Source organism: Somniosus microcephalus, unplaced genomic scaffold (genome assembly GCF_052327205.1).
Source record: "Somniosus microcephalus isolate GS21.2 unplaced genomic scaffold, FLI_Smic_1.0 unresolved_chr9, whole genome shotgun sequence".
Lineage (NCBI taxonomy): Eukaryota > Metazoa > Chordata > Chondrichthyes > Squaliformes > Somniosidae > Somniosus > Somniosus microcephalus.
Genome location: NW_028225187.1, coordinates 6,823,902 through 6,847,340, shown reverse-complemented (window position 1 = coordinate 6,847,340; position 23,439 = coordinate 6,823,902). Strand labels below are relative to the sequence as shown.

The 23,439-nt window shown below is 45.6% G+C and overlaps 1 protein-coding gene across 5 annotated transcripts; it reads left to right on the top strand.

Annotated features, from left to right (window-relative positions):
• The first annotated feature begins 3,057 nt into the window (after positions 1 to 3,057).
• On the top strand, positions 3,058 to 22,231 carry LOC147084474 (NACHT, LRR and PYD domains-containing protein 3-like). 5 transcript variants are annotated; one of them, XM_085979490.1, is made up of 8 exons: positions 3,058 to 3,118; positions 11,250 to 12,987; positions 20,357 to 20,443; positions 20,585 to 20,755; positions 21,169 to 21,354; positions 21,494 to 21,664; positions 21,806 to 21,973; positions 22,144 to 22,231. In XM_085979490.1, the coding sequence occupies exons 1-8, from the start codon at positions 3,073 to 3,075 to the stop codon at positions 22,229 to 22,231; spliced, it is 2,655 nt and encodes an 884-aa protein (XP_085835616.1). In that variant the 5' UTR covers positions 3,058 to 3,072. The 5 variants fall into 5 exon arrangements, with proteins under 5 accessions (XP_085835616.1, XP_085835617.1, XP_085835615.1 ...); XM_085979491.1 differs by lacking the exon at positions 20,585 to 20,755; XM_085979489.1 differs by lacking the exon at positions 21,169 to 21,354.
• The last annotated feature ends 1,208 nt before the right edge of the window (positions 22,232 to 23,439 follow it).

Genomic DNA, 23,439 nt, shown 5'->3' with positions numbered 1-23,439 from the left:
CTTCGAATTGGCCGACATTTGCCCCCTCTGTACAAACAGTGGAAACACTCTGCGGTCGGAGGCCTACCTCGGGAGTACAATCCGACCTGCAAAATGATTCCGAAAGTGTCCGCTTGGGTCCATGAAGAATTCCGGTCTTGGGCCTCCAGGCGGAGGCAGCGTAATGGCCAACACATCCCAGTGACCCAGGTGGTTCAGAACCGTCCCTGGAATCTCGTACACCCAGTTCTCCAATGACCAAGGAGGATTGTGTTTCAATCATCTATAAAGGGAATCCCCTAATGATAAGCAATGTAATCCCCAAATAATTATAAATGTACAGAATAATAATAATGATAAATGTACTAAACTGCAATTTTATGCAAAAGATCCTTCCTTGCACCAACCTCAGTAAAAATGTAATTTTTTGATAAATAATTTTAGCCATCTGAATCCGGGTCAATATTTGCATAAACTCATTTGATGTGTATGTGCATAATTTTGGATTTTTAAACGTTTTATTTAAGCCTTATATAAACCATTATGCGGATGCAAGCAGGCCCTGTGCCTACTTTTAGCAGCCATAAGAGTTGTGTGGGCAATAACTGGGCAGTTGTTGGGTAAAGAGCCGAACTCAGCTTCAGCAATGCTCATTTTATGGGCGGTTTGGATGATCTGTCAAGGCGTAAATTGACGGATTGCAAGTTCCGGCTCCAAAAGTTGCAAGGCCTTTCAAATGGATTACAGAGACTGTAATTTCAGGGCTATTTATTTCATCATGTGCGTTCAGAATCTTGAAGACTTCCATCAACACTTCACTTAATCTTCTCGACTCTCGTGGCATGAGCCCAGATTATCAAATCCCCTCCAAAACACACGGCCTACTGTGGCTGCAGTGTGTACCATCTACAAGATGCACTGCAGCAACTCGCCAAGGTCTCTTCAGCATCAGCTCCCAAACCCACAACCTAGAAGCACAAGGTCAGCAGGCGCATGGGAACGCCACCATCTCCAAGTTCCCCTGCAAGTCACACAAACCATCCTGACTTGGAAATAACTCGCTGTTTCTTCTTTGTCGCTGGGTCAAAATCCTGGAAGTCCCTCCCTAACAGCACTGTGGGAGTACCTTCACCTCACGGACTGCAGCGGTTCAAGAAGGCAGCTCACCACCACCTTCTCAATGCAACTAGGGATGGGCAATACATGCTCACTTTGCCAGCAACGCCACATCCCATGAATGAATTAACACATCACTCCTCATTTCTGATAACATCCCAGTGAATCCGCAAGACTGTTTCCCATTTGTTAAAATGTCCTTCCCATAAATGGAGTGTCCAAAATGGAGTTTACACTACTGGGTAAATGACCTCCTGTGCTCTGGGTCTGGAGCGTCACTCCCCAGAGGAACATTAGGAAAATGAGCTCATTCAGTCTGCAAATGTCAATTAAATTTATGTGGATGAATTTCCGCTCCACTCTGGTTACAGAGAGGATGACTGATGGATGAAATATTAATAGTTGCATAGTTTAATGTTCTTCCACGTTTTAGATTCAGTATTTTTATTAGATCGAGCCGTTTTTTGAGTTTGAACTTTCATCCAATTAAACAGTGTGAAAACTGAAGCCATCGTATTCTACAAACTCCGCCTCCTCACCACTTCATTTCATCCTCCTACTAGACCACTGAGGCTGAAGCAAACTGTCCAATATCTCTTCATCCAACCTCAATCTGAACTCCCCACCCCATATACATTCCTTTTCAAAGACCACCTACTTCTGTCTCTAATATTGTCCATCTTCAGCCCTACCTCATTCCATCTGCTGCTGAACCCTCACCCATGCCTTTGTCAACTCCAGACTCGACTATTCCAATGCTTCCCTGGCCGGCCTCCCACCCTGCCCCTCCATAAACTTCAGCTACTCCAAACTATGCTGCCTGTGCCCTGTTGTTCTGACTCTGGCCTCTTGTGCACCCCTTCCTTTACAACACCACTGATGGCCAAGCGTTCAGTTGACTAAGGCTCCACACTCTGTAATTCACTCTCTGAACACCTCTGCCTCGCCACCTCTCTCTCCTCCTTCAAATTGACCTTTCCTCTAGTTTTTGGTCATCTCTAATAGTATATCCTGCTTTGTCTCGGGTCCATTGTCTGATTCCGTCTCTGTGAAGGGCCTTGGGACATTCTTCTACGTTAAAGCCGTTATATAAATAAAAGTTGTTGATGATAAACATCCTGATTACATGCTGCAAGTGTGCCTGGGTTACTGCGGTTTCATACTAGCAGCGGGCGTGCAAAATAATGGTTGTCAAACATGTCTATCACCGACGGACATGTAATTGGATTTTTCATTTTTTTTTGGTAGATTTATGTGACCGATAAATCAACAGTGGTTTTAGTTCTCAGTAAATAACAAAGTGTGAAAGCAGGAAGTAAGTGTGAGAAACGAGTGCATCATCTTGTCAATCAGGACTCTGATGTCATGTTGGACACTGAAGCACAGAGAATACTAATCCCATTAAACCTATTGCAGATTCTCAGTGACTCCTCACTCTCCGAGAACAATATTCCTGATTTCTATTTTCCTTTTATCTCATTTATTTCCCGTTAATGAGTGAATCAAGATGTTTACAGAATACTCAGCCCATGTTCAGAATGGGTAAGTACTCGTCCCAGTGATGACTTTCTGTGCTCAAAGCAATTGGGAGATCCCATCACTGAGCAGATCCTTTCCTTCTCATTATCAGTGTTTGTCTTTCACTCATCTCCTCAATATATTTATGACTATTCTTTACAGGCAGTCACTGAGCTCGCGGAGAAGGGAAACCGGGCGGACAGTTCCAAACTTCTCCTAACTCTGGTGATGGAGAAAGGCTCTGGGGTCCGAAGGGTGATGTGGGAATCCTTGGTGAAAATGCGCCACAGGTTACCAAAGCTGAACAAAATGCTGAAAGAAATACAGGAACTTGGTACGGTAAAATCACCCACTGAATTCAATGACAGATTCTAACACTGCAGATTTTACTATAATATCACCGAGATCTGAATTGATGAAAGTTAATTGTTTTAAACAGGTTCTGATCCATTTGATTACATGAACATCGCAGAAGGTTTATCCAAAATACCCGGTAACCTGAAAGGTAAGTGATGAAATGGGGAGTTCAAACCTGTCTGCATGTACACTCTTTACCTGTGGTGTGACCACCTCGTTAAACGTGCTATCCACGTAGATCTCAGCCTCGTGGATGCTCCACAGTGACTCCAGATCTGAAACGCGGAACAGCTAGTGGAGAATATTCCCCCCGTTTTGCATTTACTTCAGCTTTACTAGGGCTCCTTGATGCCACACTCGGTCAAATGCTGCCTTGCTGCCAAGGCAGTCACTCTCACCTCACCTCTGGAATTCAGTTATTTGTCCATGGTTGGACCAAGGCTGCAATGAGGTTGGAAGCCGAGTGGTCTTGGCGGAACCCAAACCGGCCATCAGTGAGCAGGTTAATGGTGAGTAAGTGCTGTTGATAGCACTGTCGATGACAGCTTCCATCACGTTGCTGATGATTAAGAGTAGACTGATAGGGTGGCTAGTTCTGGAGCACAGGTCTTCCGCACGAAAGCCGGGCTGTTGTCAGGGCCCATAGCCTTTGCTGTATCCAGTGCACTTTCTTGATATCTGGAGTGAATTGTATAGGCTGAAGACTGGCTTCTGTGATGGTGGGGCCCTCAGGGGGAGGCCGGCCCCAAAGTTCTTTTCGCACAAGATTCTTGCGATCACTGTGTCGAGAATGTTGGGTTTTCCAAACTTTAATTCAAATCAAAATTTTTTTTTAATTCGTTTATGGGATCAGGGTGCCGCTGGCAAGGCCTGCATTTATTGCCCATCCCTAGTTGCCCTTGAGAAGGTGATGGTGAGCTGCCTTCTTGAACCACTGCAGTCCATGTGGTGAAGGTACTCCCATGGTGCTGTTTGGGAGGGAGTTCCAGGAATTTGATCTAGCGATGATGAAAGATCGGTGATACACTTCTAAGTCAGGATGGTGTGTGACTTGGAGGGAACTTGGAGGTGGTGGTCCCATTTGCCTGCTGCCCTTGTCCTTCTAGGTGGAAGAGGTTGTGTGTTTGGGAGGTGCTGCCGAAGAAGCCTTGGCAAGTTGCTGCAGTGCATGTTGTAGATGGTACACACTGCAGCCACGGTGCGCCGGTGGTGGAGGGAGTGAATGTTTAAGGTGGTGGATGGGGTGACAATCAAGCAGGCTGCTTTGTCCTGGATGGTGTTGAGCTTCTTGAGTGTTGTTGGAGCTGCACTCATCCAGGCAAGTGGAGAGTTCAATCACACTCCTTACTTGTGCCTTGTAGATGGTGGCAAGGCTTTGGGGAGCCTGGAGGTGAGACACTCGCCGCAGAATACCCAGCCTCTGATCTCTTGTTGCCACAGTATTTATGAGGCTGGTCCAGTTATTTTCAAAATAAATATTTCAATGTTTGCCCAAACCTGATATAAAGATGGGCAAACATTAAAATATTTCTTTTGAAAATCTTCTTAAAACAAATATTTTTTTTTAAATGGACAAATTTCACACCGCGCAAAAGTAAAATTAGTTTCCAGACCCTTAACAGTTGTTTACTAGTAATAATGCTTTAATTCCCCAGTTTCAGCAATTCCTTTCTATCTAACGTTTTGTGAGGAATTGGACAGTGTACATACTGCGGAAGAGCTGAAGTTCTCTTCAGTTTCCCTGATCTGGTATTTACACTGATTCCCGGCTCTGTTGGGACAGGTGTCGGGGGGCGGGGGGGGGGCGGGGCGGGCACAGTGCAGCTAGTTCCGGAGCTGTCATTGACAAGACCACAACTTCAGGATTTTCACCTGCACCTGCTCATGTGCCAAAATCCCGAAGTTGCAGTCAGCTTCAAAGGAGGAATCATGGCGAATGCTGTCAGTTCGCCATCATTCCGACCGCAAATTCTGGGTTTACAATTTCTGAAACACTATATAACAGGATATGATTTCAAAAGGCCTTCGATAAGGTGCCCCATAATAGACTGATGAACTCGGTCAGAGAATGTGGAGTCAGGGGACAAGTAGCAGAATGGATAGCTAGCTGGCTTCAAGACAGAAAGCAGAGAGTAGGAGTAAAGGGTAGCTATTCACAGTGGCAGAAGGTGGGTAGTGGTGTTCCACAAGGATCACTGCTAGGACCACTGCTGTTCACAATTTACATTAACGATTTAGACTTTGGAATCAAAAACACAATTTTTAAATTTGCAGATGGCACCAAATTGTGGGGGGCGGATAGTCAATACTGAGAAGGACTGCAACAAGTAACAGGAGGCCATTAATAAACTTGCAGAATGGGCATATAATTGGCAGATGAAGTTCAACACAGAAAGATGTGAGGTATTACATTTTGGTAGGAAGAATAGGGAGGTCGCCCATCACTTGGAGGGTGCGAGTCTAGGTGGGGTAGAGCAACAAAGGGATCCCTGAGTACAAATACACAAATCACTAAAAGTTGCGACACAGGCCAAGCACTAGGGGTTATTTCTAGAGGGATAGAATTGAAAAGTAGGGAAGTTATGCTAAACCTGTATCGAACCTTGGTTAGACCACACTTAGATTACTGTGTACAGTTCTGGTCACCATAGTATAAAAAGGCACTGGAGAGGGTGCAGAGAAGATTTACAAGGATGATACCAGAAATGCGAGGGTATACATATCGGGAAAGGATGAAGAGGCTGGGTCTATTTTCTCTTGATAAAAAGAAGACTAAGTGGTGACCTAATATATGTCTTCAAAATTGTGAAACATTTTGATAGAGTGGATACAGAGAGAATGTTTCCACTTGTGGGGAAGAGCATAACTAGAGCCCATCAAGAAAGACAGTCACCAAGAAATCCAACAGGGAATTCGGAAGAAACTTATTTGCCCAATGAGTGGTGAGAATGTGGAACTCGCTACCACAGGGAATGGTTGAAGCGAATAGTATCGATGCATTTAAGGGGAGGCTGGACAAGCATATGAGGGAGAAGGGAATAGAGGGTTACGCTGATAGATTTAGATGAGGAAAGACGGGAGGAGGCTCGAGTGGAGCATAAACACCGGCATGGACTGGTTGGGTCGAATGGCCTGTTTCTGTGCCGTATATCCTATGTAATGATTAGGGACAGCAAATGGCCATTTGTCCCAAATGAGCGTTTCTCTATTATCGAGATGAACCCAACTAGCCCTCCTCTCAGTGTGTCCACAGAATCGCATTTACTTGTCTCCGTACTCCACTAACACTGCCCCTTTAGTGTCCTTCCCTGATAACTGTTCCCCCGCTCTATTACCCTTTGGGTAAAAAGTTACCTTGGTTTCCCTTCCTACTTCTGACATTCAATTTTCTCGGTTACTAATTAATTTGTAAATGTGAGCCTGTTTCTTGCACTAATGTCATGAATTCCATTAAAATGTTTCTATACAGAAGTCTCTTGCCCTCAACCTAAACTCCTAATACCTAGAATAATCTTTCTCGTTCCCCTCTGTACCTTCAGAATGACAGTAACCCTCACCAGTGATCAGGTGACTGTGGAAGTGGAGTTAATACACCAGATAACCAGAGTCCTGAAGCAACAGCAAATGATCTCCTGTTCTTTCACAGCCTGTCTCTCGCTCAGTGACCACAATACCACAGATAACATGTCCGAGTCCTGATATAAGGACAGTGGATTTCTGTTCAGGATCGGCGAGGATTAAATAGAGAATTCCAGAGCTTAGGACCAAGAAAGCTGAAAAAAGGCTGGCAATGATGGAATGATGAAAATTTGGAACACGCAGGAGGCCAGATTTGGAGGAGTGCAGAGATCTCGGGTTGTAGGGCTGGAGGAAGCTACAGGGATTGGGAGGGTGAGGTTATGGAGGGATCGGAATGCTAAAATGATTATTTTTAAAACGAGGCATTGCCGGACGCGGAGCCGATGTAGGTCAGCGAGGAATGGGGTGAGGGGTGAACGGGAATTGGGGCAAGTTAGGTTAGGGGCAGCAGAGTTTTGAATGACCTCAAGTTTCCGGCGTGTGCAAGGTGGGAGGCTGACCAAGAGCGCTTTGGAATAAGGAGGCTGAGCAGGAGAGGGGTGGAGTTGTTCATCTGGAGGTAATGAAGACATTGGTGTGGGTTTCAGCAGCAGATGAGCTGAGGCAAGGGCGGAGATGGCTAATATTATGGAGGTGGAAGTAGGTCTTGGTGATGGAGAGGATATGGGGTTGGGATCTCAGTTAAGGATCAAATAGTCCGCCGATTGGAACTTACTTCCCTTCCCAGTCTGTCCATCACCCAATGCACACAATATCATAGATAACGTGCCCAAGGCCTGATAAAATAATAGTGGGCTTCTGAACATTCACAGTCTGTCCCTCTTCCCAGAGATATCCAATGTCCTATTTCCCATTTCTGAAGATTGTAAGCACCACTGACTGTGTGAATGATTGATCCACTAGAAGTCTACTATCTTATAACCAGGATCATGTGTGGATTTGTACTGAACATAAGAAATAGGAGCAGGAGGAGGCCATTTGATCCTTCGAGCCTGCTCCGCCATTCAATAAGGTCATGGTTGTTCTTCTACCTCATCTCCGGTTTCCTGCATTATCCCCATATTCCTTGATTCTCTTAATATTCAAAAATCTATCAATCTCTGTCTTGAATATACTCAATGACTGAGCCTCCACAGCCCTCTGGGGTAGAGAATTCCAAAGATTCACCACCCTCTGAGTGAACAAGTGTCTCCTCATCTCAATCCTAAATGGCTGACCCCTTATTCTGAGACTGTGACCCCTGGTTCTAGACTCCCCAGCCAGGGGAACCATCCTCCCTGCATCTACCCTCTCAAGCCCTGTAAGAATTTTGTATGTTTCAATGAGATCACCTCTCACTCTTCTGAACATTAGAGAATATAGGGCTAGTCTACTCAATCTCTCCTCATAGAACAGTCCCCCCATCCCAGGAACCAGGCTGGAGAACCTTTGTTGCACTCTCTGTGGCAAGTATATCTTTCCTTAGGTAAGGAGACCAAAACTGTACAAAATAATCCAGCTGTGGTCTCACCAGGGCCTTATATAACTGCAGTAAGATATCTTTACTATTGTACTCCAATCCTCTTGTAATAAGTGCCAACATACCATTTGATTTCCTAATTACTTGCTGTACCTGCATGTTAACTTTGTGATTTGTGTACAAGGACACCCAGGTCCCTCTGAACACCAACATTTCCCAATCTCTCACCATTTAAAAAAAATTCTGCTTTTCTATTTTTCCTACCAAAGTGGACACATTCAGATCTCTCCACATTATATTCCATGTGCCATGTTCTTGCCCACGCACTTAGCCTGTCTACATCCCCTTGAAGCCTTCTTGCAACTCCTCACAACTTACATTCCCACTCAGCATTGAATCATCAGCGAACTTAGATAAAGTACATTTGGTTCCCGCATCCAAATCATTGATGTAGAGTGTGAATAGCTGAGGCCCAAGCACTGACCCTTGCGTTACCCCACTAGTTACAGCCTGCCGACCAGAAAATGTCCCGTTTATTCCTACTCTCTTCTGTCCGTTAACCAATCCTCAATCCATGCTAGTACATTACCCCCCAGTCCCATGAGTCCTAATGACTGAGGTTTAATAACCTCTTGTGTGGCACCTTATCGAATGCCTTCTGAAAATCCAAATACACTACATCCACTGGTTCCCCCTTATTTATTCTGCTAGTTACAACCTCATAAATCTCTAACAGGTTCGTCAAACACGATTTCCCTTTCATAAATCCATGTTCACTCTGCCCAATCCTATTATTATTTTCAAATTGCCCTGTTACCACTTCCTTAATAATAGATTCTATCATTTTCCCTACGACTGATGTCAGGATAACTGGTCTGAAGTTCCCCATTTTCTCTCTCCCTCCTTTCTTAAATAGTGGGGTTACATTTGCTACCTTCCAATCTGCGGGGACTGTTCCAGAATCAAGGGAATTTTGGAAAATGTCATCCAGTGCATCCACTATCTCTATAGCCAACTCTTTCAAAACCCTAGGATGAAGGCCATCAGGTCCAAGGAATTTATCGGCTTTCAGTCCCATTAATTTCTCCAGTACTTTTTTTTACTAATACTAATTTCTTTCAGTTCCTCATTCTCGCTGGACCTTCGGTCTCCACTATTTCCGGGAAGTTTTTTGCATTTTTCTTCTGTGAAGATAGACACGAAGTATTTGTTTAATTTATCTGCCATTTTCTTATTTCCTGTTACAATTTCTCCTGTCTCAGCCTGTAAAGGACCCACATTTACTTTCACAAATATTTTTCTTTTTACATAACTATAGCAGATTTTACAGTCTGTTGTTATGTCTCTTGCTAGTTTACTCTCATTCTATTTTCCCTTTCGTTATCAGTTTCTGGTCCTCCTTTGCTGAATTCTAAAATACTCTCAAACTTCAGGCTTACTACTCTTTTTGGCAACAATATAAGCATCTTCCTTTGATCTAATACTATCTTTAACTTCTCTTGTTAGCCACGGTAGGAACACCTTTCCTGTGGGGTTTTTGTGCCTTAAACGAATGTATATTTGTTGTAAATTATGTAGTAATTCTTTAAATGCTCGCCATTGCTTGTCTACCATCATAGCTTTTAATGTGGTTTCCCAAACTATCTTAGACAACTCGTCCTCATAACTACGTAGTTTGCTTTGTTTAGTTTTAAGACCCTAGTTTCAGATTTAACTAAATCACTTTTAAACTCAACATAAAATTCTATCATATTATGGTCACTCTTCCCTAAAGGCCCCTTTACAACAAGGTTATTAATTCATCCTTTCTTATTGCACAATACTAGATCTAAACTAGCCTGTTCCCTAGTTGGTTCCTCAACATACTGATCTACAAACCTAACTTGCATACATTCCGTGAATTCGTCCTCCACAGTATTACTGCAAATTTGGATTGCCCAGTCTATATGTAGATTAAAGTCCCCCATGATTATTGTATTACCCTTGTTACATTCGCCTCTAATTTCATGATTTATATTCTGCCCTACGTTACAACTACTGTTTGGGGCCTATACACAACTCCCACCAATGTTTTCAGCCCCTTGCTGTTTCTTAGCTCCACCCGAACTGACTCTACTTCTTGATTTTCAGAGGTAAGGTCCTTTCTCTCAACTGCCTTTATTCCATCCTTTATTATCAGGGCTAACCCTCCTCCTTTTCCATTTTTTTTAACTCTTCTAAAAGTTAAGTATCCTGAAATATTTAGTTCCCAATCTTGGCCACTTTGCAACCAGGTCTCCATTATAGCTATCAGATCAAACCTGTTAATTTCTGTCTGCAGTATTAATTCATCTATTTTGTTGCGAATGCTTTGCGCATTCAGATATAGTGCCATTAGCTTTATCTTATTTCTATTTTTCCCTGATGTCAACTTAGTCACTGATGCCTTATTACCTTTGTTAGTCTCTCTCTGCCATCCTGACGCACTCTGCTTATTTTTACCCAAAACACTACTCTGTTCTAGAGCCTTGACATTTCTCTCACTGCTTTTAAATTTACTCTTTCCTGAAGCCTCCCACCCCCAACCCTTCATTAGTTTAATGCCCTGTCTACTGCCCCAGTTATTCGGTTCCCCAGGGCACTGGTCCCAGCCCCGTGGAGCCCGTCCCAAAGGAACAGCTACCTCTTTCCCCAGTACTGGTGCCAGTGCCCCATAAATTGAAAGCCCTTCCTCCCACACCACTCATTGAGCCACACAGTTAAACCTCTATTCTGTTTGGCCCTATGTCAATTTGCGCGGGGTTCAGGTACCAATCCATAGATCATTACCTTTGAGGTTCTGTTATTTAATTTGGATCCTAGCTCCTCAAACACCCTCAGCAGAACCTCTTTCCTGGTTCCTACGTAGACCACGACAACTGGATCCTCCCCCTCCCACTCCAAGTTCTTCTCCAGCCTCGAGGAGATGTCAATAGCAAAGGGCAGGCTGGAAAGTATTAACCATCAGAGGGAAAAGTCATATCATTGAAACCTGCATGTTCAGTGAATATTAGAATCATTTGAGGATTTGAAACAATTCTCGGCCATTGTTCACTTTCAAACGAGGTTTCTATTAACTGAGTTTTAATTTCAACACCCACCTCTATTGAAGCTGTGAATTAAACCTTGCAATATTTTACTGAATAATGAAACGTTATTGAGAAGTTGTCTTTATGTCAATACAACTAACATTGAGACCACGTTCTGTCTGTTCTAATTGAAGATCTTCAACAGCAACACAAGGAAACACTCCGGGTACAAACTGAAACACTGAGAGTGAACACGATCCTAATAAGGGAGAAGGTTAAGATTTTCCAGCTGGTTGACCGATACGCTGAACTAACGGTCATTTCTACTGTTCGAGATCGGACACTTCTGGAACATGAACTGCTGGCAAGAGGCCGAGACCATGAAGAGTGGAGAGAGAAACACCTCCGGAGAGAGCTGGAAAAAATCCGAACTGATCAATTGTTCCACCGCAGTTTTTCCCGGAGAAAATCCAATTCTGGGAGTTCAGGAGCAGTGAGCGGTGTCCCGGGGATTGGAAAAACAACAATGGTACAAAAGATTGTTCATGACTGGGCCACTGAGAAAATATACCCACACTTTCAATTTGTTTTCAGCTTTAAATTCCGGGATTTGAACGCTATTAACTGTAGAATAAACCTGAGGAATCTGATACTGGATCTGTATCCTTACTTTGGGAATATTCTGGGAGAGCTCTGGAAGAACCCAGAGGGATTGCTGTTTATATTCGATGGTTTGGATGAATTCAAGGACAGTATTGATTTTGCTGACAATCGGAGAAATACAGAACCTCAGCACAGGTGCACAGATCCTGAAGACTGGTGTGAAGTATCTGACATTGTGTACAGTTTAATACAGCACAAGCTGCTCCCAGGATGTTCAGTGCTAGTGACCAGCCGCCCCACTGCATTACATTTATTGGAAAAGGCTGAGATCAGTGTCTGGGCTGAAATCCTGGGATTTGTTGGTGAAGAACGGAAGGAATATTTCAAAAAGTTTTTTGAAGATCAGATGGTGGCAGCAGCTGTTTTCAAACATGTGGAGGAGAACGAGATCCTGTACACCATGTGCTACAACCCTTCCTACTGCTGGATCCTCGGTCTGTCACTGGGTCCCTTCTTTACACAAAGAGACAGGAATCAGCAGCGAGTTCCCAAGACCATCACCCAACTATATTCCTACTATATTTACAACATTCTGAAAAACCATGGCCGAGAGATTGAAAGCCCCCGTGACGTGTTACTGAAGCTTGGTGAGATGGCCTTCACGGGAGTCTCCGAGAAGAAGATTGTGTTTAGAAATGGAGATTTGACCAAGTACAATCTGCAACCTTCCCAGTTCCTGTCTGGGTTCATGATGGAACTTCTGGAGAGAGATGATTCTGTCCAGAGCGTGGTGTACACATTCCCGCACCTCACCATCCAAGAGTTTGTAGCTGCAGTCGCACAATTCCTGACTCCAGGTCCCGGGGACATTCTGAAACTCCTCAGAGAAGCCCACAGAAAGGAAGATGGGCGATTTGAGATATTTCTCCGTTTTGTTGCTGGTCTCTCCTCCCCACAGGCAGCTCGGCCCCTGGAGGAGTTTCTGGGTCAATTTCTTCATCAAACCACCTGCCGAGTGATTGACTGGGTGAAGGAGAAGGTTGAAGGACAGATTGGAGACACAGAGAGTGTAACTGGTAAAAGGAACCTCCTGAACACATTCCACTGCCTCTTTGAGTCTCAGAATAAAGCACTGGCTCGGAAAACAGTGGGATCTGTGGAAACACTTACATTTACTGGATTGAGATTGACCCCGATTGACTGTGCGGTCCTGTCTCACGTCATTGGACTCTGTGATACAATAAAAGAGCTCGATCTACAGGACTGCTTCATTGAGTGTGAAGGACTCCAGCGGCTGGGACCCGTACTGCACAAATGCCGGGTGTTGAGGTAACTGTTTATTTGTCTCTAACTGTTGGGTGAGTTGTAGAACTGTCAGGGATTGTGTTGTTGCTCCGTAATGTAGGGAAACAAACAGTTCAGTTAAACCAGAGAGAAGCGGATTCAACACAAATATGACCAATAATAAGAGGATCGGTCAGTAATTCCCCAAGGACTGGAGAATCTAAATTGGATCCTTTTGAACAAGTAGGGATTTTACAGTCTTTATCGGATCAGCAGATACAGGTCACTGAGAGCCTGATAATTTAATTACAATAAATCATATTTAATAAGGCTGGACAGTGGAATGTAAACATAAAATATAATCCGGCCGTAAAGATCAAATTAATTTAAAATGTTTTCCACATCCACCATTTCAACTAGAAACAGGAGAGAAACCCGAGTTTAAATCACTGACATTTTGATATTTACTCCAATACCGTGCAGGGTGTGTCCTGTCGAGGGGTTATTTTCCTGGATTGGGAATATTGGGGAATCGGGAATCCTTTCAGCTGTAAATGTTTACAATTATTCACAGTCCTGAACATTAAGTAAAGATTGATATTCAGGATCTTAAAACTGCCGGTGAAAAGGTTCCAATCTAACCGGAGCACAGACACACACCGGCCAGCGGTGGGGGCTCGCACACAGCGGGCAGCTCCTGGGTAAACTGGGGGCAGTGAACCCGGGAATTCTCCATAATCCACCCCCTGTGTGTAAGGCCCCGCTCGGGGAGGGAACTTCCGAAATTTCCCCAAAAACTGTCGGGCCAGTTACCCCTGAAATAAATGTAGAGCCAGTTTAATAGGAATAATGTGAGCAGCAGTAGCCAACTTCCTGGCACCATGGGTGGGGTTCTGCTGCACAGGACGGGAGGAAAAAGAATGGGAGAGCTATAGTGATAGGGGATTCTATTGTAAGGGGAACAGATAGGCGTTTCTGCGGCCGCAAACAAGACTCCAGGATGGTATGTTGCTCCCCTGCTGCAAGGGTCAAGGATGTCTCCGAGCGGCTGCAGGGCATTCTGGAGGGGAAGGGTGAACAGCCAATTGTCATGGTGAATATAGGGACCAACGATATAGGTAAAAAAAAAATGGGATGAGGTCCTAAAAGCTGAATATAGGGAGTTAGGATGTAAATAAAAAAATAGAACATCAAATGTAGTAATCTCAGGATTGCTACCAGTGCCACGTGCTAGTCAGAGTAGAAATAGAAGGATATTGCAGATGAATACGTGGCTAGAGGAATATGCAAGGGGGAAGGATTCAAATTCCTGGGACATTGGAACCAGTTCTGGGAGAGGTGGGACCAGTACAAACTGGATGGTTTGCACATGGGCAGGACCGGGACTGATGTTCTAGGGGGAGTGTTTGCTCGTGCTGTTGGGGAGGGTTTAAACTAAAATGTCAGGGGGATGGGAACCTGTGCAGGGAGACAGAGGAAAGGGAAGCAAGCATAGAAGCAAAAGACAGGAAGGAGAAAAGCAAATGTGGAAGGCAGCGAAATCAAGAGTGTAAATCAAACAGGGCCACAGTAAATAATAATTCTAAAAGGGCTAAGAGGTTTAAAAAAACAAGCCTTAAGGCTTTGCGTCTTAATGCGAGGAGCATTCGTAATAAGGTGGATGAATTAGCTGCACAAATAGATGTAAACGGATATGATATAATTGGGATTACAGAGACTTGGCTGCAGGGTGACCAATGCTGGGAATTCAACATCCAGGGGTATTCAATATTCAGGAAAGACAGGCACAAAGGAAAAGGAGGTGGGGTAGCATTGCTGGTTAAAGAGGAGATTAACACAACAGTAAGGAAGGACATCGGCTCTGATGATGTGGAATCTGTATGGGTAGAGCAGGGAAATACCATGGGGCAGAAAACATTAGTGGGATTTGTATACAGACCCCCAAACAGTAATGCTGAGGTTGGGGATGGCATTAAACGGGAAATTAGAGACATGTGCAATAAGGGCACAGCAGTTATCATGGGTGACTTTGATCTACTTAGAGATTGGGCTAACCAAATTAGTAACAATACTGTGGAGGAGGAATTCCTAGAGTGTATATGGGGTGGTTTCCTGGACCAATATGTCGAGAAACCAACTAGAGATCAGGCCATCTTAGACTGGGTATTAAGTAATGAGAAAGGATTAATTAGCAATCTTGTGCGAGGCCCCTTGGGTCGGAGCGATCATTTTATGATAGAATTCTTCATTAAGATGGAGAGTGAAGTAGTTGACTCAGAGACTAGGGCCCTACGATAAAGGAAACTACAATGGTATGAGGCGCGAGTTGGTTAGGATGGATTGGGGAACGTTACTTAAAGGGTTGATGGTGGATAGGCAATGGCAAACATTTAAAGATCGCATGGAGGAACTTCAGAATTTGTTCATCCCTGTCTGGCATAAAAATAAAACAAAAAAAGTGGCACAACTGTGGCTAACCAGGGAAATTAGGGAGAGCATAAGATCCAAGGAGAGGACATATAAATTGGCCAGAAAAATCAGCAACCTGAGGATTGGGAGCAGTTTAGGATTCAGCAAAGCAGGACAAAATGATTAATTAAGAGGGGGGAAATAGAGTATGAGAGTAAGCTTGCGAGGAATATAAAAATTGACTGTAAAAGCTTCGATAGATATGTGAAGAGAAAAAAGATTATTGAAGTCAAGCGCAGGTCCCTTGCAATCAGAATCAGGGGAATTTATATTGAGGAACAAAAAATGGTTGACCAATTAAATACATACTTTGGTTCTGTCTTCACAAAGGAGGACACAGATAACCTCCCAGAGATGTCAGGGAACATAGGGTCTAATGAGAGGGAGGAACTGAATGAAATCAGTATTTGTAGGGAAATGGTGTTTGGGAAATTGACGGGATTGATGGCCGATAAATCCCCAGGGCCTGATAATCTACATCCTAGGGTACTTAAGGAAGTGGCCCTAGAAATAGTAGATGCATTGCTGATCATCTTCCAACATTCGATGGAATCTGGAACAGTACCCATGGATTGGAGGGTAGCTAATGTTGTCCCACTATTCAAAAAATGTGGTAGAGAGAAAACGGGAATTACAGACCGGTAAGCCTGACATCGGTAGTGCGGAAAATGCTAGAGTCCATTGTAAAAGATGTAATAGCAGAGCACTTGGAAAACAGTGACAGGATCGGACAAAGTAAACATGGATTTACAAAAGGTAAATCGTGCTTGACTAATCTACTGGAATTTTTTGAGGATGTAACTGGTGAAATAGATAAGGGAGAACCAGTGGATGTTGTGTATTTGGACTTTCAGAAGGCTTTTGATAAGGTCCCGCATAAGAGATTAGTGTGTAAAGTTAAGGCACATGGGATTGGGGGAAAGGTATTGACTTGGATAGAGAACTGGTTGGCAGACAGAAAGCAAAGAGTTGGAATAAACGGCTCTTTTTCCGAGTGGCAGGCAGTGACTAGTGGGGTAGCGCAGGGATCAGTCCTTGGACCCCAGCTATTCACAATATACATTAATGATGTAGACAAGGGAACTAGATGTAATATCTCCAAATTTGCAGACGACACAAAGTTGGGTGGGCGTGTGTGCTGTGAGGAGGATGCTGAGAAACTCCAGGATGATTTGGACAGGTTGGGTGATTGGGCAGAAGCATGGCAGATGCAATATAACATGGATAAATGCGAGGTTATCCACTTTGGTGGCAAAAACAGGAAGGCAGATTAATATCTGAATGGCAATAGATTGGGAGAAGGGGAAGTGCAACGAGACTTGGGTGTCCTTGTGCACCAGTCGCTGAAGGTAAGCATGCAGGCGGTGAAGGAGGCAAATGGTATGTTGGCCTTCGTAGCGAGAGGGTTTGAGTACAGGAACAAGGATGTCTTGCTGCAGTTGTACAGGGCCTTGGTGAGACCACATCTTGAGTATTATGTGCCATTTTGGTCGTCTTATCTGAGGAAGGATGTTCTTGCCGTGGAGGGAGTGCAGCGAAGATTCACCAGGCTGATACCTGGGATGGCAGGAATGACGTATGAAGAGAAATTGGGTCGATTGGGCTTGTACTCGCTAGAGTTTAGAAGAATGAGAGGGGATCTCATTGAAACTTATAAAATTCTAACAGGACCAGACAGACTAGATGCAGGAAGGATGTTTCCGATGGTCGGGGAGTCCAGAACCAGGGGTCACAGTCTAAGGATAAGGGGTAAGCCATTTAGGACAGAGATGGGGAGGAAATTCTTCACCCAGAGAGTGGTGAACCTGTGGAACTCTCTACCACAGAAGGCAGTTGAGGCCAATTCATTAAATATATTCAAGAAGGAGTTAGATATATTTCTTAAGGCTAACGGGATCAAGGGATAAGGGGAGAAATCAGGGACAGGGTACTGAGTTTGGATGATCAGCTATGATCTCATTGAATGTTGGAGCAGGCTCGAGGGGCTGAATGGCCTAATCCTGCTCCTATCTCCTATGTTTCTATGACTCCCCTCCCCTATCAACTAGGAGTAAAGGGCCATTTAAAACTTGTAACAGGACAGAATAAACTCTATTGCTGCTATTGACAAACATTCACTATAAGCCCTCTGACTCCCACAGCTACCTGGAATACACTTCCTCCCACCTCGCTTCCTGTAAGGACACTGGTCCATTCTCCCAGTTTTTCTGACGATGCCATGTTCCATACTATTGCATCCGATGTGTCATCCTTGGTCCTCAACCGAGGATTCCCCTCTACCGTGGCTGACACGGCTCTTGACCGTCTCCATTCTATTTCACGCACTTCCGCTATCACCCCTTCCCATCCCACCCAGAACCACGATAGGGTTCCCCTTGTCTTCTCCTTTCACCCACTAGCCTTCGCATTCAACGGATCATCCTCCGCCATTTCTGCCACCAAACACATCTTCCCCTCACCTCCCCTTTCAGCATTCCGAAGGGACCGCTCCCTGCGCGACACACTGGACCACTCCTCTATCACCCCCAACAACCCTTCCCCTTCGCCCGGCACCTTCCCGTGCAAGTGCAGGAAATGCAACACCTGTCCCTCATACCTCTTCCCTTCCCATTGTCCAGGACCCCAAACACCCCTTCTAGGTGAAACAGCGAATTATTTGTTGTACTTGCAATTTAGTATACTGTATTCGCTGCTCACGATGCGGTCTCCTCTACATTGGGGAGACCAAACGCAGATTGAGTGACCACTTGGCAGAACACCTCTGCTCAGTCCGTAAGGGAGACCCCGAGCTTCTGGTCGCCTGTCACTTTAATTCTCTGCTCCACTCCCACTCTGATCTCTCCATTCTCGGCCTCTTACACTCTTCCAACAATGTACAAGATAAGATTGACGAACAGCACCTCATCTTTCAATTAGGCACTTTACAGCAGAAATGTGACAAGTTTCTCCCAACATGACGAGGCCGGTCACTGAGCTCCAGGAGGGTAATTCTGTGAGGGTAATTCCCAGTGTGGGCGAGCTGTCAACCCGCCGCCACGCGCTTTTCCAAAATGTTGGGTCTGTCAGCGTTGAGCAGACCTGACACGTAGCGGTGGGGGAGGCAATTCAGGTCATTATGACCATGTTAACAAAGGATTAACAACTATTTTCAGCTCACCTTCAGAGTTTACCAGGTCGCCCATGTGGTCCACGCTGCTCGGGGATCACGTCAGGTAAGCAGGGCTGGAGTTGAAAGGCCATGGAATCGTTTCATTACTTGACAGCTGGAAATGTGCTATAAAAGCTCCCATCTCACAGCTGTTCACTTTTCAAGCTCAGAAGCTGTTGCTTACTGCATTTGGAAGACAGGTTGAGCTTTATACAGGTTGCAAGTGTTTGGAGCAAACTCTCTATCCAGTGTCACCTCATTGGAACAACCTCTCTCACCATTGACAGATTGCATGTGGCATCTCAAGTTCACCTGCCAACTATTACATCAGCATGGGTATGGTTTATAGTGTCTCACCTTGTGCCTCAGAGTCCCACCACCATCAGCCCCAACACCCGCAGCACCAGGCACACCAGCAACAACACCAACCTTCTCCGTAACTCCTGATGCTGCACAGCACAGAGGGCATGAACACCCGACCACATTGCTGAGCGGGACACCAGAGATGGCCTCACAATGGGCAGAGTTTCTTCACTTGACGCTGCATGCCCTGGATGACCCATAATGCACCAGGTTAACACCAGCCCACACCAACAACACAAAGCATCCCTACAATGCCCAAACCATTCCTGTCACACACATCAGCTTTGCGGGGGGTTCTGTTATGTCTCACCATTCACTGCAACTCACTATGCCACATCGAAAGGTGCACACAATTATGTCTAAGAACGGAAAGTGTTGAAAATAAAGATTTCAATGCTGGACACCATATTAACAGAAGCTTCACATGAACATTGGCTAAAACACACAATTGCCTACCCTTGTGTGTTGTTAGTTGGTATGATTGGACTAGGATGAGGGTGAGTGTGAGGGGTGGCGAGTGAGATGGGGATGTGATAATATAGAGAGAGATGGGTGGAGGTGTAGGTAAGTTGGTGAGAGTAAGAATGTTCAGGAGTAGAGTAGGGAAGGCAGAGTGATGGGGATGTGATGAGAGGCACAGCCGGATGAGGTTAAGTGTGGATTTGTAGTAATGTTTTGTGATCTACTCAAACCATTGAAAGGTTTGTGTCACTGCAGGCTGGTCCTCCCGACAACATCCCTGCTTGAGCCCCACTGTGCAATGTGCAACCAGGCTGTGTGGGTCTCTTCCACCCCTTGGAAGTGAAGAGAACCTCCCTGCGGGCTGTGGCTCCCTCCATAATCATCTAGAGGGAGTTCTGGGAGAGCCTGGGTGCAGCCGAGCTCCTCTGTGCTGATGTCAGTGTTTGTAGAACCTCAATACTGTAGAACACAGAGCACAATGGGCAAAGTCAATGTGTGTGTCATCAAATGAGGTCATCAAACCCGCTTCCTGCAATTCCCCAGAGCGAGGACGCGACCCCCGATAGTGGATTGGTGGTTAGGATCAGATCAGCCATGATCTTATTGAATGGCGGAGCAGGCTTGAGGGGCCAATTGGCCTACTCCTGCTCCTATTTCTTATGTTCTTATGTTCTGAACTGAACCCCGGCCCCACCCGACCCGATTCTGGCCCTAACCCCGACCCGACCCCTCCTGACCTGACCCCAGCCGCACCCGACCTGACCCCGAACCCACCCGACCCTGACCTGACCCGACTCTGGGCCCCACCCGACCCAGGCCGCCACCGACCCGCCCAGGTGGGAAATCATGGGGGGAAACTGGGTAATTAATGTCCTGAAGTACTTTCAGTGATTGCTGTAATATCCCAGCGAGAAAATTATATCAGATCCGGGCTTTGATTCAGTTTGTTTCTCTCTCTCTGTTTGTGTTTAGACTGAATCACAATAATCTGGGAGATTCAGGAGTGAAACCACTGTCTGTGGCTCTGAGGAACCCGGACTGTAAAATACAGACACTGGAGTAAGTGCCAGACTGTGTGAGATTGTGTTTATAATAACTGGATATCTGACACTGAACATTATTATTAGTATCAGTAATAGTGTTATTAATAAACTCTGGGGATTTACTGTGATTCCTGTTATTTCTCTCTCTGATCCCCAGGCTATGGAATGTCGGTCACACAGATTCTTGTGCCGAGGATCTCGCCTCCGCTCTCAGTACAAACCGCTCACTGACAGATCTGAACCTGAGTGATAATAAACTGGGAGATTCAGGAGTGAAACTAGTGTCTGCGGCTCTGAGGAAGCCGGACTGTAAAATGCAGAAACTGGTGTAAGTACCAGACTGTGAGATTGTGTTTATAATAACTGGCTGTCTGACACTGAACATTATTATTAGTATCAGTAATAGTGTTATTAATAAATTCTGGGGATTTACTCTGATTCCTGTTATTTCTCTCTCTGATCCCCAGGCTGTATGGTGTCGGTCTCACAGATTCTTGTGTCGAGGGTCTCATCTCCGCCACCGACCTCGGCCCCTCCCGACCCTCCACCGATCCCGGCCCCGCCCGACCTTCCCCCGACCCTCCACTGACCCTGGCCCCACCCGACCCTCCACCGACCCCACCCGATCCTCCACCAACCCCAACCGACCCCACCCGACACTCCACCGACCCCGGACCTCACTTTATTAATAAACTCTGGGGATTTACTCTGATTCCTGTTATTTCTCTCTCTGATCCCCAGGCTGGATGGTGTCGGTCTCACAGATTCTTGTACCGAGGATCTCGCCTCCGCTCCCAGTACAAACCGCTCACTGACGGATCTGGATCAGAGCAGCAGTGAAATGGGTGATAATAACCTGGGAGATTCAGGAGTGAAACTACTGTCTGCGGCTCTGAAGAACCCAGACTGTAAAATACAGAAACTGGGGTAAGTCCCAGACTGTGAGATTGTGTTTATGATAACTGGATGTCTGACACTGAACATTATTATCAGTATCAGTAATAGTGTTATTAATAAACTCTGGGGATTTACTCTGATTCCTGTTATTTCTCTCTCTGACCCCCAGTCTATGGGGTGTCGGTCTCACAGATTCTTGTGCTGAGGATCTCGCCTCTGCTCTCAGTACAAACCGCTCACTGACTGATCTGAACCTGAGTGATAATAAACTGGGAGATTCAGGAGTGAAACTACTGTCTGCGGCTCTGAGGAACCCGGACTGTAAAATACAGAAACTGTGGTAAGTACCAGACTGTGTGAGATTGTGTTTATAATAACTGGATGTCTGACACTGTACATTATTGTTAGTATCAGTAATAGTGTTATTAATAAACTCTGGGGATTTACTCTGATTCCTGTTATTTCCCTCTCTGATCCCCAGGCTGTATTGTGTCGGTCTCACAGATTCTTGTGTTGAGGATCTCGCCTCCACTCTCAGTACAAACCGCTCACTGACGGATCTGGACCTGGGATCAAACTCCTTCACAGACCGATCTGTCCCCACTCTCCGCCACCTCATACTGACCTGCAGGAGTCTGGAGCGGATCTGGTGAGTGTTTGTGTTAATGTTTAATGTAATAAATAAAATATCAATGGGATTCAGTCACTTTTCTGGGTAATATTTGTCTGTAATTATTATTGAAATATTAACCCAAGTCTCGCGGTTATTTACACTTGTTCAATCTGTTTATTTCCTGTTTAATCTTTAATCTGTTTCAGGCTGGCGGGGAATCAGTTCAGTTTAACCGGACAGAAACAACTGGAGTTACTGCGGGGAACCAGACTCCGACTGAGTGTGAGAGTGTGAACAGTCCAAGTGATGACGTCACTGCTCCCATTGTGTGACCATTCCAAGTGATGACGTCACTGCTCCCATTGTGTGACCATTTCCGGCCGTTGATTTGATTTTGATTTTAATTTAATTGTTTCCAGCTCGAGCTGATCGCGTCATCTCCCATTGTGAGGTCAGAGGCCCAGCGACAGGGTCACCTGACTCAGCCGCTCCCAGGCTGCACCCCTTTCAAAATGGATGTGAGAGTTTCTGCAAATTGCAGAGTCTGTCTGAGTGTGTCTGTATGTGAGTGGGTGTCTGTGTTTCTGCAAATTGCAGAGTCTGTGTGAGTGTGTGTGTCATGTTACTGTAAATTTTAGTTCAATGTGGGTGGGCGGGAGACTGAGTGAGAGACAGATGGACAGTCAGTGTGAGAGACATGAAATCAAAAGGCAAGTAGCAGAATAGAAAGCCTGTTTCTGTAGGCCACAAAGTGAAAAGATAAGATACAGAAAAGTGTCTTTTTGGTTTAAATCTTCCAACACAGCAGTCATCCCTCTGCAGGCTGGCGTGTGTGTCCGCGTCCATCTGTTCTCTGCTACTACCATGCCCGTTTCAGTCCGAGATTCCGGGAACTTATTGTATATCACCGACTCCATTTAGGCCCGGCGGTTTTTCTGTGACACGGGCGCTCAGTGCAGCATCCTCCCCGCTTCACTCCTCGACGTCAGGGCAGGGAGGCGCGGTTCTCCACTCCAGGCCGCCAACGGCAGTGCTATTCGTACATTCGGGAAGCGGCGGATCCAGGTGTGTTTCGGCGGGCAACTTTTCCAATGGGAGTTTATAACCGCCAAAATCGCACAGGCAATCCTCGGCACTGACTTCTTCTGTACCAATGGCCTATCGGTTAATTTATGAAATCGCCGTCTGATTCACGCCGCCACGTTTGCCTCCATCCCATGTTTTCGGGGCTCAGGCGTGCCTAACACGGGTTCCTGCACCGTGCCAGCGCCCGACGACTTCACCCGCCTTCTCGGGGAATTTCCGGAGCTCACTCGACCCACCCTCTCGGCGACGATCGCTAAACATGGTGTAGAACACCACATCGCAATGACCGGCCCCCCGGTTTATGCCCGGGCTCGACGGCTGGAGCCCAGTAAACTCGAGGCCGCGAAGGCGGAGTTCGCCACCATGGAGCGACTGGGAATCGTTCGCCGGTCCATATCGTCCCTAAGCCCGGCGGT